Consider the following 18,343-nt stretch of genomic DNA (forward strand, 5'->3'; position numbering starts at 1 on the left):
AACTGCACAAGAGTCCTTAGTTTTAGTTTGTCTCTCTAACAGACAAACACTATAAAAAAGGCACTATATAAAGTGCCTTTTTATTAGTGATCATTACTTGCTTCACCATTTGAAAAATTATAAAAGTCGCACTGCGTAAGCTGATTAGCTGTCTTTCAATTGGACAAAGTAAAAGAGGCAGGAAGAGGACGCTGCTGCCTGGAGATAAAAGACAGGCTCACCAGCGATCCGAAGCCACAGCAGAGATGGGATCAATGATGGGAATCTCTGCTCTCCAGCTCCTGCTGGTGGCTTTTTCTTGTTTGACTTCTCAGTCGAGTGCATTTCCTTTGTAAGTATATCTGGAAAACTTTTTAATTTTTTATTGACACTTGTTCCAAGTTGCTTTTAGATTAAATGAGCCAACGTCTCTTTCTCATTCAACTCTTGATTTGATTCTTGGCTGCAGTTAACAATGCATTCATTGTCTCAGAACCTGTTTATTTTAGAATTTGTTTATTTTAGAAACTAATTTTGCTTTTAGTTCATGGAAAAACGTAGTTGATGTGTGCTTTTACCAAATGCAATGTCTTATCCCAACAGTGTTACGTCTGCATAATTTTTATTGTATTGTCATTGCGATTGCATTGAGACAAACATGCTTTAAAAACAGCAAAATTGAAACATTTCCTACAGTTACCAGATAAAAACTTTACATAAAACAGAAAAGGTGATTTGTAATTATTTAATATTAAAAGTACTGCTTAAACTTTGATCCCATCGTTGTGTCACTCAGATCAAAGTACTGTTTGCGCTAAAATGCCAGTAAATTATCTGCCTAGGCTTCATTTAGAGCAAATAAAGCAACGAACCAAGTCCAGAACTATGATGAAACTTTTCATCGTTCTACCACTAGATGTAAGTCCAGATGATGTTCATCCCTGAAATGTTGAAGGTTAAACATTTCACTCTGTTATTTTACCTTTCATTTGGAGTAAAACTCAATTTAGATTTGGTTTTAGCCTCTTATGGAATATGCTTTCTTCTAAATTGTAAAATAGCTGCTGGCTCTGTTCAACAGGAATGAAAGAATTAATATACATATTTTAAAAAGTTGTTCTTTACATGTAGTTTATTGTACAACTTCTACCTTTTTTTTTTTCCTCAACAGGAAAGTTTTGTCCGCCCCCAACTTGTTGCGAGTCGGCGCGACAGAAAACATATTTGTGGAAATTCAAGACTGCGAATCCGAAGCAGAGGTTCCTGTTGAAATTGCTGCGTGGAGTTTCCCAACAAAAGCAAAAAAATTAGCATCGACATCTGTGAGGCTTACAAAAAAAGGAAACTTCCAGGGTCTGGGAAGAATAACGGTAAAATTATGTCAAGACCCATTACTAATGCTTAATTTAATATAAAATTTTAAGTACTTTTTTGTTACATAATTGTTACAAAGTGTTTCACAGTTAACATTCATGTTAGTGTAAAAAATAGTTACATCTATTTTCTTTTTATATATACTAATGTATATATTTCAGAATTCTGCACTACTCTTATTATACTTGCCCTGTGTAAAGTGTAACATTTTAAACAACGTAATCTCAGAAACACACTGTAGATTGAAATGAGCTGATTTTTTAAAATGATTTAACTTTTAATTAACCGGGTTACTGTTCCTCAGATCCCTGCCAATGAGTTTGAAATTGACTCGAAAAGAAAGCAGTACGTTTACCTTCAAGCAGACTTTGGCGACCATTTGCTGGAGAGAGTTGTGTTGGTTTCTTTTGAGCCTGGCTATATTTTTATCCAGACTGACAAAACTATCTACACCCCTAATAGCAATGGTAAGTATGACTTGTGCGTTATGTCTTTTATCCGCATCCTTCCAGAAATGATCATATATTACCAGTTGAGTTCTTTAAAACAAGAATGACGTAACAGGTCCATGTCTCTGTCTCTATTCTCCATGTGCATCACTCTTGCAAGGAACAAATATAGCGCTGTTTGGAGTGGTTGTTTTGTTGTTGTTGTTTTTTGGGGGGTTTTATCGTTCTGTGTTAGAGCGTCACTGATTAGCACAGCATTCGTCGTTTTCAGTGTCGCTGCATCCTGTAGGGTTAGGGTTAGGGTTATGCATCCTGAACAGGACGCAGGACGGGGCCTTAATGTTGCCTAGCATGCAAATGAAGGCATGTAATATTACGATATTGCCAAGAAAACTACAAACTATCACACACAGGGGAAGTTAAAAAAAAACAAAAAACAAATGACTTGCCTTCAAAAACCAGTTATTATTGTTAGAAATAAAGACAGTTATTCTCACAGGAAAATGCGTTTTGCTCTTTCAGCAAACTGAAACGTTGTGTAATTGTGATGAGACATATAAACAAGTGTCTGCCCTCTGTTTGTTTGACAGTCAACTACAGATTGTTTGCAATCAGGCCTGGCATGGAACCGGTGGAGAGAGCGTCCCAATCCGAAGCTGATGCTTTAATTAACATTCAGATTGTGGTATTGTACTATATGCAAAACTAAATATATGAAACCACATCAAAGTTTAAGAAATTTAACATAATACGTATACATACTAATTTTGCAAGAAGTACTTCTGTCACATATTTAACTGGAAGAGCATTTTAGTTTTAAGTACAAGTCAGACATATAATCCTACCCATTGAATTACAATATTATAAAAAAAATGTCATTTGTTTCAGTAATTTAATTCACCGAGTGAAACACATGATGCATATGAATTATACAGACTGGCATTTAAGTCTTTATTACTGTTAATAATGATGTCTTTCTCCTAACATCTACTAAAAACTCAACATTTAGAATTAGAATATTACATTAGGTTATTTAAAAAGTTTTTATACAGAAATTTGGCCTGTTGAAAAGCATGTTTAATACCTGCTTGAAGGTTATTTGTTTCAAGAAGCACTTTTAATTTGATAAATTACCTTTATCATAACTCATATTCTAGCTTATTGAATGGCTTTATTGTGTAACAGTAATGGATAAAATAACAGTTTCCTTCAGAAATGCTTCTGAAGGAAAGAGTTTTTTACACTGATGGTTCCTACAAAGGATTACTAATGCTTATTTAATGTTTCTATTTAGACCCCTGATGGCGCCATTTTACAGTCTACCTTTTTTGTTATGAATTCACAAATACACTCTGGAATGTACCAACTTGGTGAACTTGTAAGGTAAGTTACATTATGATGCAAGTTGAAAATAATCTACTCTGCCTACTGACGTGCATCTTCTCCTAAAGCCCAGGAATTTGGAAGGTAATTGCAAAGTTCAGCACCAGCACACAGAGCTTTGTGTCAGAGTTTGAGGTTAAAGAATATGGTAAGTGTAGGATTGCTACACTTGTGGCCATCAAATGGAGAAGATGATCAAATGTGCAACGATCATTTCACAGTGCTTCCAAGTTTTGAGGTGAAAGTGAATCCTTTGCAGCCCTGCTTCTATGTGGACAGCAAAGAACTCAAATTCAACATTGAAGCTACGTATGGAAAATTGATTGATGCACAAAAGGAACTTCTTACTCTGTAACTGAAAATAAGTTGTTTAATTCGCGGTTTCAGGTACACATTTGGTAAAAAAGTGGATGGGTCAGCCTATGTTGTTTTTGGAGTTATGCATGAAAATCAGAAAAAAAGCATTTCTGATTCTCTCCAGAGAATTCCGGTAAGTTGTTTTAGACTTTTCTGGACAAATATTAATTAGGATACAATTCAAATGTTGCTGTGATTTTTTTAACAGTTAGTGGTTTTCCAAAATGGTATACTACAGTATTTGGTATTATATTTTATGGTAAAATATGTTTCATTCCATTTTAGATTACTGAAGGCCAAGGAGAGGCCAAAATAACAAAGGAGAACATCAACACAATCAAAGATGTGAACAGCCTGGTTGGGGAAACTATATTTATAAAAGCCAGTGTACTGACAGAGAATGGTAAGCATGACAAGAGGAAATGAAAGCTTTTTTTAAATAATTTTTGCTACGCATGATCAATATTTGGAGGTATAAGTGATTCACTAATAATGAAACATTAAAAATAGGTGGTGAATTGGTGGAAGTTGAGTTGGGAGGCATCAAGATTGTCACATCGCCTTACACCATCAGCTTTAAGAAAACGTCCAAATATTTCAAACCAGGAGTATCGTTTGATGTAACAGTAAGTAACATCTTTATGTCTCATCAGAAAAATGTGTAGCCCCTCCTCCCCCATAACAAAAAAACAACTTTGTTGGTTTTACTTAATCAGTGGAAGCATTTCTGACACAATAGTAGTAATACCAGTGATAAGCTTGGCCTAAGGGGTTTGCAGGACTGTAAAAGGATTTTTGCATGTTACTTAGAGAGTTGGACTGTGTTGAACATTAAAAAAAACATAATTGTAAAAGTTAAAACAATGCTTTCAAGTATTTGTTTTCTTTAACAGATCGAAGTTTTAAATCCTGATGAGAGTCCAGCGAAAGGTGTGGTTGTGGTAGTTGATCCTGGGTCAGTTAGTGGTTTAACTGGAGCCAGTGGATTAGCGAGGCTTACCATCAATACAGTGGCAAGCTCCGATCCCCTACTTATTACAGTAAGTCATTTGGACCCTTCATGTCTAATAGCTCTTCTGTAGTGTAAAGGTGGAATTGACCTAATTGGCTTTTGGCTTTTTTTGTGAAATAATTTCCTGATTTTCATGTATTTTTCCTTTTTTTAAAATAAATTCTTAGTCAACTCTTTCATGTATTTTTAACTACTTGAAAAAATACAACCAAACTTCATCTCTTTTTTTGTTTTTAAGACAGCAGCTGCTGTGAAGTCTTTTCAGAATCTATAGGTGAATGCTAAAAAATGTTGTTCTTTTAGGACATGATGTTACGCCTCTCGAGTTTAATCGAGGCTTAACGCAGTTCTTGGTTTCTACAGCCATTTATTGTGGACACGTCTTACAAAGTCCCCAAAAATGCCGTCAGAACTAAAAACAAAAGGTAACACAAACCCAAATCAGTTCACAATAAATGGAGTATTTACATAAATAAAAGATACAAATAAACAAAACCGTACCTCATTAGCCGCATTGACTCCAGAGGAATAAAGTTTAATTTCTAGCGATCAGCTTCTTGAGCTTGAATGCCCCATGTGGCTCTAAGTGCGCCAGGTAATGCTTCCCCGGGCAACACGTGGAACAAAATAAAAGTCCCCCCCACATTTGAATGTACACTTAACCGAACTTAATGAGCATCAACACAAATTTACTAAAATTACCACACATATTAAACTTCATGTTTAATATTAAACAAACTTTAACTACTGCCACCTTAAACCAAACATCAAATAACAATAAACCAGATGCAGTTGTCTTGACAACAGCTACACATGAGCCAACTGAAGGTATGCCAGTGACTTAAAGTGCATTGATGTGGTGATAGTTGCTTTAAATTCCTCCATGACCCGAAGCAGTATGCTGCATTTGGGTCCATGGTCACTACTACATCATGATAGTCATTCATTTATTTTATATTTTTGTGGGGCAGAAGCTGCAATAAATGTAGTTTTCTCTTTGTTTTGTTTTTTTATTTTCTGCGGGTGAGAGGGGTTTGGGGGATTAGGTGAAAATGAGGAAGGATGCAACAGAATCAAATGTAAGTCCTGTCTATGAACAATCAATATCAATTGACTCAACTAGAGTAACTAGAGAGAGCTGAGATGAGTGCACATTCAAATTTTTATGTGCATAAATGGAGGGTTTTTGGCTGGTCAAACACCCCTCACTTAAGACGTAAAAGACCTGTAGTAAATCAATCAATCAATCAATCAAATTTTATTTGTATAGCACATTTCAGCAGCAAGGCATTTCAAAGTGCTTTACATCATATCAAACACAGAAACACAAAGCCAGATAGAATCAACAATCAAAACAAAGCATTAAGTCAAGTTCCATCAATAAATTTGTAATTGATTACATTTCAAATACAATCCTAAACAGGTGGGTTTTTAGTCGAGATTTAAAAGAAGTCAGTGTTTCAGCTGTTTTACAGTTTTCTGGAAGTTTGTTCCAAATTTGTGGTGCATAGATGCTGAAAGCTGCTTCTCCTCATTTGGTCCTGGTTCTGGGGATGCAGAGCAGACCAGAACCGGAAGACCTGAGAGGTCTGGAAGGTTGATACAACAACAGCAGATCTTTAATGTATTGTGGTGCTAAGCCGTTCAGTGATTTGTAAACTAACAACAGTATTTTAAAGTCTATTCTTTGAGCTACAGGGAGCCAGTGTAGGGACTTTAGAACTGGTGTTATGTGCTCTATCTTCCTGGTTTTAGTGAGAACGCGAGCAGCAGCGTTCTGGATCAGCTGCAGCTGTTTGACTGATTTGTTGGACAGACCTGTGAAGACGCTGTTGCAATAATCAATACGACTGAAGATGAATGCATGGATGAGTTTTTCTAGATCTGGCTGAGACATTAGTCCTTTAATCCTGGAAATGTTCTTCAGGTGATAGAAGGCCGACTTTTAGTAAAGACAGTGAAACAAGTATATAACAAGCATAGCTGTGCCCATATTCACAGAAACCAATTTCTTCTGCCCTATTTCATAATATCACAGATTTAGTCTGTCAATTACTTTTTTTTTCCTTTCTTTAAATGCTTGTCTAATTTTAGGCAAGGACAAATGTTCCTCAAATCCCTTATGAAAGACAAGCATCAGTCAAAATGACAGCCTACCCATATCAACATGAAAGCAACAATGACATCCACATAGGTAAGTGATTTCTAGACATATTTTAATAAACTCTGACCATGGTAATATCAGTAACATACAAAATACATGGGTTTCTACTTCGGTTGATTGTCCCACTTAACAGCAGAAATCTATGACTACAGGTCTGGACACGACACTCCTGAAATTGGGGACAAACATGAAGATTAATCTTTATTTTAAAGGCCAGGATAGACATTGTGACATCACATGCCTCGTGAGAAACACTCTTTAAATTTACGTCTTGTTAATGGGCATCCTTTCAGAGTCTGATTTCTTTTGTTGCATAGTTAAACTAACCCTTCCCACAGGTCTTCAGCAGAGGCCAGTTGGTCCAGTATAAACGATACAGGAGAGAAAGTCAGTCACTGATCACCATGATACTTCCAATTACCAAAGAAATGCTGCCATCCTTTCGCCTCGTTGCCTACTACCATCCAACTCCCCAGGAAGTGGTATCTGACTCTGTTTGGGTGGACGTGGAAGACACCTGCATGGGATCGGTGAGAGAAATGTTACATTGCAAGTAAAGTCCAGGATTTAACGAATCACGGCTCTAATGGGGTTTTTTTTCTCTTTCTTTTTTAGTTGACGTTAAGCTCAAACAAGAAATCATACTTGCCTCGAGAAAAAGGCATGCTTGAGCTTAAAGTCACAGGAGATCCAGGGGCAAAAGTGGGTCTGGTTGCAGTCGACAAAGGGGTCTATATTCTAAACAATAAGTACCGTCTGACACAGAAAAAGGCAATTTTTAATTTTTTTTTTCTTTTCCAAGTTTAACATGTTAGATTTCTTTCCTATGCTTCGAAAAAAAAGAAGAAAATGACATTCAATGTGATTCTATAAGTTTGTATAGACACAGTATTTCCCAACCCTGGTCCTCAAGGCACACTGCCCTGCATGTTTTAGACGTTTCCCTCCTTTAATGCACCTGATTCAGATCATTGCAGCTCAGCAAACGTCATCAATTGAAATCAGCCTGGCTGAAGCAAGGACACGCATAAAACATGCAGGACCGTGTGTTTTCAGGACCATAGTTGGGAAACACTTTTATCATCACAATACCATTCAAATTTGAAAACTTACCACAAACGGTTTCAAATCCATAGCAATTTCCCACATTGAAATACATCTGTTCCACATGATGATCATGTAGAGATGATTAATTTTTAACTTCACATGGAAAAAAAACAAGCAAAAAAAATGTATATGTATATATATATGAGTAGTTATATATAACTACTCACAAAAAGATATGGAGATTTAACTTTCAAATGGAATTTATGGAAAATGTAAAGTTCATGTTACAATGATATATTATGAAAGTAGAAGCGTGGAATACAGATTTTTCTCTGCTGACAATGATAGGCCAACTCGTCTCCCATGCAACACATTTATTTTTGCAAACACTGCAAAAAACTGCCACAAAAAAACAGCACATTACAGAAGCTACTCAGTGTGTTTCCTGTACATTGCTCCATAAAGTACTGACCAGGTTCTTCCGTTTTACAATGATAATAACACAACACACTTGTACTGTAAAACCCAATAATGAAACAGTTGAGCTTAAATCAGTTCCTTTATAACCAATTACATACTTTTAAAGAAGACAATCCAAAATGTTCGACTTCACAACAAATCAACTGCTTTGTGATGTAAAACAGGGTCACAACTTGGTGTTCCCACAAAACGTTGATCCTGAACACACTTTAAAATGTTTTTTTCAAAATTTATAGAAGAAGCTGGCTTGTTTAAGAAAAGGGCATCATCACTAGACTAACAACCAAACATGTTGTGAAATCATTAAGTGTAAATATTTGAATAACCTCTCCTTTGCTCAGATTTGGGATGTGGTTGAGCAGTATGACACAGGCTGCAGTCCAGGTGGTGGGAACAATAGCAGGAATGTGTTCAATGATGCTGGGCTGTTATTTAAGACCAACACAGCTTTTGAGACACCCTACAGAACAGGTAAGTCCCGATCCTAAGGTGTTAGAGTACAAACTAAAAACCTAACCTGGCAACTTATTAGACTTATTTTGTTCCTCAGTCTATATGTACTCATGTTTTTATTTTTTACTACAGACTCAAACTTTATATAACTGTTTCTCTCATAGATGAAGCACTTAAAGGAGCTTCTAATAACATAACATCTGAAAAAAAACATTTATTTTTTAAAAGCAGTGTTTCAACTGTTAAAATGAGAAAGTAGATTTTTTAAAACAATGTACTGAAAATAATTTACAAGCAACTTGTTTAAAACAACTGTGCTTAGACATAAGTTAGATAAATCAGGCGCATAACAAGATGTAGTTTTAAAGATGCCTTATTACTAACTCCTTATTTAAAATATATTCATACACTATGGAGAATAGTTTTGTCCTTTTTTTGTTTAACAGCAAATTTTATCTTGCAATTACAGATTTAAAATGTGAGTCTCATCACCGGCAGAAACGAGCTGCCGCCATTTCAGAAGTCATAACCAAATTGGGTAAGTTGTAGCTATTATTCCCTCCTCATTTTAGGTCAGTTGAAATTATGCTCTGCAGATGTTGCTTTTGGTTTAAAACAACAGACAAACAGAAGAAAAAAGTATAAAATTTTGAAACTACACAGATAATGGCAACAAGTTCCTCATCAAATGTGTAGACTTGAAGACTTGAGGACAGGATTGTTCATGGTGCTTCTGCCATGCCTATAAGGTCCATCCTCCCATCAAGAACATACCGATGTGTGGTGATGTTAGGCAAGAGAGAGTGGGAGCCCCAGTGGGGGCAGCTCCACAACTGGTCCCCTATTGTCCAGTAACAAGGGACTCACAACAGAGTGGCTGCCGTGCTGGGTGAGGGTAGCAGTCCTTCTGACAAAAGCATAAGGCACAGAGACTTGCAGAACCAGCCAGGATTGTAGGCACCATGCGAGCCCCAGCAGAGCAGCCAGTCTCCAAACCCCAAACCTCCAATGTCTACCTGGGCAAAATCTAAGTTCCTCAACCCAACCACATCCATACATACCTACCTACCTATCTAACTGTCTGCCTATCGAAAGATGAATCGATCGCTTAAAATTTCAAGCAATCTTTTGCTCATTTTATTCTCCATCTACATCTTTTGTAAATGGAGTGTGTTCAGGATCAATGTTTGGTAGGAACACTAAGATGTAAGGATACCTTTTAAAAGATATCTGTCCCTTTTTCTTCAATAAACAAACTTCTTGTTTGAATTAAAACTATTACAATTTTAAACTTGCCAATGGTTTGAATAGTTTTGGATTTCACTTTACGCAATATCTTATCTATGATGATATAAAGCATTAGAGTGTCTGATTTAGTTTCTATTTGGGATGATGGATCAGATGATTAACTAGTAGAAGAAATGAGAGTCAAAAATGAGAGTCAATGAGTCAGTTTTTTGTCTCATTTGTGAACATTAAAGTCTGACCTGAAGAACAGTCTGTATTTTAAATGATGGTGCCCATCAGGCTGACCATGACACAGAGATTGTCCTGGGATCATGAAAGACACAAAGCATTCTTTGTGTATTGTTGTGTTTCATTGTTTCGTTTTGGAAATTTTATTATGTTGTCTCCATATTTTCTTCTCATTAAATCTCACTTTCCCAACAGCAAACACATATAATGCAACTGAAAAGTTGAAAAGAGAGTGCTGTCTGGATGGTATGAAGGACATCCCTGTTGCATACACATGTGAGAGGCGGAGCAATTACATTTCGGACGGCCCAGATTGTGTTACAGCTTTCTTGCACTGTTGTAATGAGATGCAAAAAGAGCAAGCTAAGCGAAGAGAAGAAATACTTCATTTGGCCCGTAGTAAGTGGGAAAGGGTTTAGGTGGTTTTGTTTTAGTCATAACATTGTTATGTCATCCCCACAGCTGCTCAATAACCGTTTTACCAGTGCTTATTTTTGTGTTTAGGTGAGGTGGATGATTATTACATGAGCAACATAATAACAACACGAAGCAAATTCCCTGAAAGCTGGCTTTGGTATGATATCACATTACCTGGATGCCCTCAGGACGATCCAGACTGGTGAGAGTAGCACCAAAAAAATGTACGCAAGAACAGAAAGTTCCACATTTATTAAAGGGATTTATTGTTTCTTTATGCCAGTGTCAGCACAACCTTTCGGAAAAAATATGCGTTGCCTGACTCTATCACCACATGGCAACTGACTGGAATTAGTTTGTCAAACACTCATGGTGAGTACTTAAGCTGTGTGTTGTTTTTTTATCAATATATATATTTCTCCCTTATGCTTTCTTTTTTCACAACCTTAGCTCATTTAAATATTTATTTTATATGACTGAACTGCCTTTTATCTATTTCAGTACCTTGTTTGTTTCATCCAGGTTCATTATTAACAAAACAAGCCAAATTCTAGATGTTTCATTCTTGTCACTGGATGCTGTAAATCTCCACATTTAATTTTTTCCTTGCTTTACTTGGCTTTAGATCAGTTTGAATATTTTAATACTAATTTCAGTGTGCATGTTGGTCTGTGGAATAATTCTGTGGTCAGTATAGAACCAAATTCAGGTTTGAGCCTTAAAAAGTTTAGTTACAAATTTGTTTTCCAAGGAATTATAAAATCCTCCACATGTTCGGCACTTGAGGCTTAGAAAAAACCTTTTTGAATTATAATGACACAAAAAAGGGATAGAAAAAAATGATAAAAAGAAAAACCATGTAGGCAATGCTAATACATTAACACACATAGCTGGAATCTATTACGGCTTTAAAAGTTGTTAAGGTTTACCACTTAAAGCAATCGTATGTAACTTTTGTTACATGCTATTGCATTTTTATATGTTGTGGCAGTAAAGTATGAGACAGAAAATCTGGAAAAAAAATGCACTCCTCTGCCAAATACACTGTAATGTCAGAAACAGCTAATTAGTGCCATGAGGAGGGTCTTACCGCTGTCAATCACCCTAGTGACCCTCCCCCTTGCTCTCTGATATGCTACAGCTGGCTCACCTCAACAGAGCCTGACTGGTCAGGCTAGTTAGCATGGCCACTGATGACGGCCGATAAACAGTTTTCCTGTAATTACAAGTTGTTTCTTCACTATTGGCACATTAAGCAGCAAATACACAATCGTGATTGAAAGCTCTAAGAGACTCCTCCTGGCTTCTGGTTGTTTCTGGCCAGGAGCAGGGCATTTCTGCAGATGGCTGTAGGATCATTGGGAGGAAGAGAAGCTTGATTTTTATTTTTATTATTCACAGATTATCTGTCTCATACTAAACTGTCACGACATTAGGAGATATGTAATAAATATGAAAAAAAAACATAGTCATTATTAAAGCTACATAATGAAGCTTTAACTAAATATTTTTTTCATGTGCTAAATTAATTCTTCAATATACAGGTTGCTGTACAGTTTTCCATTCATATATTGTTTTTATCATGTTTTCCCAACTTGTCCTCCGTTCTGTTTTTAAGGTATCTGTGTGGCAGAGCCATTAGAGGTCATTGTTAAAAAAACTTTCTTCATTGACCTCAGGCTACCGTACTCTGCTGTCCATGGAGAACAACTTGAAGTTAAAGCAATTTTACATAACTACAATGACGAACCCGTCAGTGTGAGTCTGTCTTGAACTTTACAGCCTGAGCACCTCTATTTTAGTCAGTGCTACAAGGGACACAGTGAAAAGATGTACGAACTGAGCATCAAATATGTCATCAAAATATCTATTTGACAGGATAATTTTAGTTTATTTCAACAATTATTTACAGTATATGAGCAACAAAACCATTGCAAATGCAATATACTGGACTGAAAACAGCATTACATTTTTGTTAATTTTGTTAATTACCTATTTGCTGATGCCTCTCACTTATCATTGGCTTCTTGTTGTCTCGTTTAAGGTACGTGTGGACCTCCTTGAAGAAAAAGATGTGTGTAGCGCAGCCTTTAAGCGGCGAAGGTTTCAGCAGATGGTTAGAGTCGGGGCCCAAACTACACGTGCTGTACCATTCATTATTATTCCAATGAAGGAAGGGGAAGTCAAAATTACGGTTAAAGCAGCTATTACAGATTCAGAGATTGGCCTCTCAGATGGAATTGAGAGAAAATTACGGGTTGTGGTAAGTGTGAAAGACTAATGTGGTTTCTGAGTTTAGGATGCCATATTAGAACTGTTTTTCTCAAATTTTGAAGATGTTCTGTCTCTTAATAGTTTTGCTTTTTATTCACATTGTTGTTTGGACCACTTTACTATTTTTGCAGCCTAGAGGTGTATTGAAAAAATCCATTAGAAATGTACTACTTGCCCCTGCCGAGAAAGGCTTTAGTAAGTGTGCCCTCAAAATGAAAGCCATTTAAGAAATCTACCAATTTCCTCTAATTGAATACATTTTTCTTTTATTAGGTGGTAGACAAGACGAAACTATAAATAGTGAGATTCCTCAAACAGAGTTTGCTCCAAACACACCTTTGAATACACAAATCTTTGTCACAGGTAAGACGCAGTAAACAGGGAAAAAATACAAAGAAAGTTACACAGTATTTGAAATCAATATTTAAGCACAAAGTGATCCACATGGGATGATACAGTGGTGGAGAAAGTACTCAAAAAATGTACTTAAGTAAAAGTACAAATACACAGGCAAAAATGTACTCAAGTAAAAGTCAAAGTACCACATTAACATTTTACTTAAGTAAAAGTAAAAAAGTACTGGCTTTTAAAAATACTTAAGTATTAAAAGTAAAAGTACTTGCTGAATACATAACCTAATCGCTAATATCATTAAGTGTGCCGATAGTATTTAATTTGAATACATCATAAATGTGCCATTTTAATAAACAATGTCACAGATTAAACATGTTCTTATTGTGTTTATTCTCTGTAAGAGTTTAGACTTAGATATGTGATTCTATGCATCATAATTTCAGGGATGGAAACATCTTATTTCCTGTCCTAACGTAGCATGAACTTCATTAGTGACATTTATTTAGAAAGAAATCCAACTGAAAGGGGATGGAACGAAGGTGTGGGGGGGAAGACATGCAATCGAGGAGCCACGTAGCAGAGTTGTAGTCAAGACCACTGAACACGAGACCAAGACCAGCGCCCTGCGCTACATGACACAATAAAATGAAGTGCACCTATCAAAATTGGTTCTCAGATTGATCTGAAAGATCCACATTTCCATAAAAACACCTAGATATAAATACTTAGAGCTGAAATATATTTAACCAGTATCAATTACAACTCATTTCATTCTGTTTTGCTTTCATCGCTGTGCTACAATCCGCAGAGGTCGCCTGCCATCCCTATAAAAATAACGCCCTGGGCGGTTGCCCATATTGCCCATGTCAGAAACCACAACTGTCTGCACCATTAAACCATGAAACATAGCAATTAACTGTAATTGCTATGTTACAATTACAGTTGTAATTGTAACATTACAACAACACTATGAACACTGTACAACGGCGCAACAAGCAGAAGGAGCACCATGACTGTTCTCATCCTCCCTCCCACTGCATGTTTGCCACCATGACAGGAGACAAAATCAATCAATGAGCATGCTCTGTGTTCATACGTTCAACTTTTACTTATTCGGCAATTAAATAAATGTGTGTGTGTGTGTGCATATATATATATATATATATATATATATATATACATATATATATATATATATATATATATATATATATATATAGCTATATATAGCTATTGCAATGTATACAAGAACAAAGAATGGCTCTCAGTGAGGCTTCAGTCCCATCAACCTTAGTAAAGATCCGTCCAGAAGAATCGGATCGTTCCTGAATCCACACAATAATTCAGCGCATGAGTGACAACTTTTTTTCATCGCAGATGCAACATGTGTCTCAGTACAGCTAGCTTTGCTAGCATCACGTCCACAGATCTTACCTTTCTTTAAGCTTTCCTTCCAAGTGACGCTAAAAGTTGGACAAAGTCCCACCGTCTGTGAAAGCGAAGCGCTGCTGGTTTTACATGTCGTCATATCTTATGATTTATGCAGCTATTATCGATTAGTTAGACATCTTCTCCCGCTCAGAGGAAACCACTGCGCATGTCTGGAGCTCCGCGTGCTAGTAAAGGGGGAGGCGATGGGTGACAACAGACACTAAGTCACGTTATTGCTTGGATTTTACGGCGCCACCTTAAAGTCCCTGAACTTCATATTTTAACGGACAAAAAGAGAGCAGTGAGACTTGGATGTAACGAGTAACGCAACACTTTTGTAGAAATGTAGTGAAGTAGAAAGTACAGATACTTACTGTAAAATGTAGTGGAGTAAAAGTAGAAAGTACCCATTATTAAATCTACTTAAGTAAAGTACAGATACATAAAAATTGTACTTAAGTACAGTAACGAAGTACTTGTACTTCGTTACTTCCCACCACTGGGATGATAACAGTATTTTTACAATGAAATATTAGCAAAACATTTTTATTAGTGGTTTACCTGCAAACCTCATACTCCACCTTTGTCTGAGCCAGTGGGTGCTTAAAGCTTTTAGGAGGTCTGGTCAGCTTAATTTTGTTTTATTTCTAAATAATCTAAGAATGTTTGTGCACCTCTCCTGCTCACAAAGGACGGGAACAGATGAGTTCACTATTGGAGAATGCTATTAGTGGAAAATCCATGGGAACACTGATCAGAGCACCGGGAGGCTGTGGAGAGCAGAACATGATCTCCATGACCCTGCCGGTCATTGCTACATTATATCTGGACAAAACCAACCAATGGGAAGATGTGGGCTTTCAGAAACGAGCGGAAGCTCTCCAACACATCAACACCGGTACGCTCATGCTAATTATTTATTTCTGAAAACATCAGAATGAAGAAATATACAGACATTTACAGAGCCATCACTTACCCACTAAGAGTGACTTTGTATTACTTATCCTTTGTTAGATTTATGAAGATTTAATACCTGCCATCAAATGTTGAACATTTTTGTTTTATGCAGGTTACAAAAATGAATTTGCTTACCGTAAAAATAATGGCGGATTTGCTGTATTTCCTGATCGCCCAAGTGGCACTTGGTAAGGAACCTGTTTTTATAACTCACAAATGTTTGCACACCACTAAGTTTCGTAATTATTGGTTTTGAACATAAAAGAAACCTGCTGTGTTCTTGACACTATTTAGGTTGACTGCCTATGTTGCCAAGGTCTTTGCTATTGCCCATGGGCTTGTGAATGTGGACAGCAATGTCATCTGCAAGGCTATTCAATTTCTTATTCTCAAAGCAAAGAACCCTGCTGGAATGTATAAGGAGGTTGGAGATATGATCCATTTTGAAATGATTGTAAGTTTTTTGATTTAGTTAAAGTAGTCCTTAAATCTTTTTTGAAGCGAAAACCTGAGAAATCAACCAAAGTAATGCATATCTATATTATGCCTGTACACACATCTGTAGGGTGATGTGGCTGGTAGAGATTCAGATGCCTCCATGACGGCTTTTTGCCTGATTGCCATGCAAGAGTCGCGATCAATATGTTCTGACATTCCAGTAGGTACCTCACCACAATTATTTATAGCACAATATGTGGTATAGAAATTAAGAAACTAAGACTAAAAGTACAACAACACATTTTTTTTCTGTCTTTTTTGCAGGATCTGAATTACATTATTTACCAATCAGTAACTTACCTGCAAAGTCGTCTTCCCCAACTAACCAACCCCTATGCTGTTGCTATAACGTCATATGCTTTGGCGAATGAAAATAAGCTGAACAAAGATATTCTCTACCAGTTTGCTGCTCCAGGTAGTGCTGACTAAGCATCTGTTTATTTTATGATCATTATTTATCAAGCATGGTGTAATGACAAAACTTTGGCTTTTTTTGGGTATTTCTTTCATAGACAAATCCCACTGGCCTTCATCCACAACCCATGAAAATACATTGGAAGCGACTGCGTATGCTCTTCTTGCCCTTGTCAACAACAGGGTGAGCACATCAACAGTCCGTGATGTGTGTGTGTGTGTGTGTGTGTGTGTGAGGATAGTCCATGTGTTATTGTTGTATGAGAGGATAGGGGAGTACAGTCCTTATAGTTTATGTTTTATGTCAGGAGGCGTTCAAAAACGTGACAGCTCTGGGAAAGAAGCTGTTCCGGTGCCTGGTGGTTCTGGTCCGTAGGCTTCTGTAACGCCTCCCAGAGGGCAGGATGGCTGAAGATTAGCATTTTAAGCCAGGGAAGAGTGTGCAGGGTGCTGCTCCATGCGGTGTTGCATATGGGAGAGCGATGGAGGCTGAACAGATTAAGTTGAAGGATTTGAGGAAGTGATGAGCCTTGAAGGTGCCAGTCGTGGAGGAAGTAGTAGTGGTAGAGGTTACTGCACAAGGAGGCTTGAATAGTGAATCATGGAGAGGTCACAGAAGATTGAAACCGGGAGTGAGCTCTGGAGTTGTAACGCTTGGTTTGTGTTGAATGGAGAAGAGGAGGCGGCAGACTCTTTAGGACAGTCAAAAACTCACAACCACACTGGTACACTAAATTACAGTGTTTGTCCTTTAGTCAACACACTCTTCACCAACGTTACAACGCCCGGTTGAACAGCTGATATATTATCAAACATGAAAATAAGCAGAGTATACATAGAACATACATAGAATATAAAAGAATGAATATAAAAAAATATATATAAATACATTATATATATATATTATATTATATACATAAAATATAAAAGAAACGTAGAATCCATAACAAAATTAAAGCTAAAAGGTGACATTACTACCCTTATTTCTATAAAGGTGGACAATTGAAGTTTTTTATTTATTGGTTAGTAATTTTGTGTGTGGGGCCTGGGGGTGATAAACTTGAGTTGCTAATACTATTTGCTTATCATCTTCCTGTGTGACCCTAGAGCTTTAGTTTGTTTATTACTGAGGCCGTTGCTCATTCGGTTATGTAGTGGTTATTATATGCAATACAGTAAAATAGAATTATTTTAAGATAAGCTGTCAAAAGACACCGATTTTTTTTTCCATTTTTAAAAACATTAATGGCTTTTGTCTTTTATTCAAAGTCCTTTACAGAGGCAAAACCTATCGTAAGATGGCTCAGCCAACAGCAAAAGTCTGAAGGAGGCTATGGATCAACGCAGGTAACACTGAAGTTTTCTACATTCAACATAAAAATCTGGTTTGTTAGCATGGTGGTCATCTGTTGGTAACATGGTCCTGGTTCTCCATGTCACTGTCTCCAGGCTACCATTATGGTATACCAGGCTGTAGCAGAGTACTGGGCAAACGCTGAGGAATCTAAATATGATCTGAATGTGGACATTTCCTTACCAGGCAGGTCAAATCTTCTTAAGTATCATTTCCTCAAGGAAAGTCACTATTCAACAAAATCCGACAAGGTAGGAATATATTCATATTTTCAAGTTTATGTTTGTGTATCACAGAGCTGGGGAGAAATCTTGGCCCATTCCTTTTGACAACATTGTTTCAGTTCATTTTGTTTTACAAACATATGTTTATGCACAACTGATTTGCTCCCTTTCTATGAGATTATGTCCCTTCTATGATTTTTAGAATCTCTAACAGTGTTTGGATTTCTTGGTGTTTAGTAAATGAAC

At 36.8% G+C, this 18,343-nt stretch overlaps 1 protein-coding gene across 2 annotated transcripts in view; it reads left to right on the top strand.

The window, feature by feature from the left end:
- Window positions 1-227: 227 nt before the first annotated feature.
- The window catches only part of LOC116719576 (complement C3-like), a 29,198-nt gene continuing 11,082 nt past the window's right edge, over window positions 228-18,343 (top strand). Inside the window, exons 1-32 of one of the 2 annotated variants that reach the window (XM_032562125.1) lie at window positions 228-331; window positions 1,151-1,349; window positions 1,658-1,820; window positions 2,393-2,487; window positions 3,097-3,185; window positions 3,254-3,333; window positions 3,407-3,494; window positions 3,573-3,675; window positions 3,828-3,945; window positions 4,053-4,168; window positions 4,436-4,582; window positions 6,649-6,748; window positions 6,871-6,962; window positions 7,057-7,248; window positions 7,334-7,489; window positions 8,587-8,716; window positions 9,168-9,236; window positions 10,370-10,573; window positions 10,679-10,793; window positions 10,875-10,963; window positions 12,210-12,349; window positions 12,636-12,854; window positions 12,997-13,060; window positions 13,139-13,228; window positions 15,342-15,548; window positions 15,720-15,795; window positions 15,902-16,061; window positions 16,173-16,265; window positions 16,370-16,520; window positions 16,618-16,703; window positions 17,789-17,866; window positions 17,969-18,124. In XM_032562125.1, the coding sequence (XP_032418016.1) occupies window positions 246-331; window positions 1,151-1,349; window positions 1,658-1,820; window positions 2,393-2,487; window positions 3,097-3,185; window positions 3,254-3,333; window positions 3,407-3,494; window positions 3,573-3,675; window positions 3,828-3,945; window positions 4,053-4,168; window positions 4,436-4,582; window positions 6,649-6,748; window positions 6,871-6,962; window positions 7,057-7,248; window positions 7,334-7,489; window positions 8,587-8,716; window positions 9,168-9,236; window positions 10,370-10,573; window positions 10,679-10,793; window positions 10,875-10,963; window positions 12,210-12,349; window positions 12,636-12,854; window positions 12,997-13,060; window positions 13,139-13,228; window positions 15,342-15,548; window positions 15,720-15,795; window positions 15,902-16,061; window positions 16,173-16,265; window positions 16,370-16,520; window positions 16,618-16,703; window positions 17,789-17,866; window positions 17,969-18,124 (3,951 nt within the window). In that variant the 5' untranslated portion in view covers window positions 228-245. The remainder of the gene's footprint in view (window positions 332-1,150; window positions 1,350-1,657; window positions 1,821-2,392; window positions 2,488-3,096; window positions 3,186-3,253; window positions 3,334-3,406; window positions 3,495-3,572; window positions 3,676-3,827; window positions 3,946-4,052; window positions 4,169-4,435; window positions 4,583-6,648; window positions 6,749-6,870; window positions 6,963-7,056; window positions 7,249-7,333; window positions 7,490-8,586; window positions 8,717-9,167; window positions 9,237-10,369; window positions 10,574-10,678; window positions 10,794-10,874; window positions 10,964-12,209; window positions 12,350-12,635; window positions 12,855-12,996; window positions 13,061-13,138; window positions 13,229-15,341; window positions 15,549-15,719; window positions 15,796-15,901; window positions 16,062-16,172; window positions 16,266-16,369; window positions 16,521-16,617; window positions 16,704-17,788; window positions 17,867-17,968; window positions 18,125-18,343) is intronic. The other variant, XM_032562126.1, reaches the window with a different exon arrangement.

Source organism: Xiphophorus hellerii, chromosome 5, assembly GCF_003331165.1.
Source record: "Xiphophorus hellerii strain 12219 chromosome 5, Xiphophorus_hellerii-4.1, whole genome shotgun sequence".
NCBI lineage: Eukaryota > Metazoa > Chordata > Actinopteri > Cyprinodontiformes > Poeciliidae > Xiphophorus > Xiphophorus hellerii.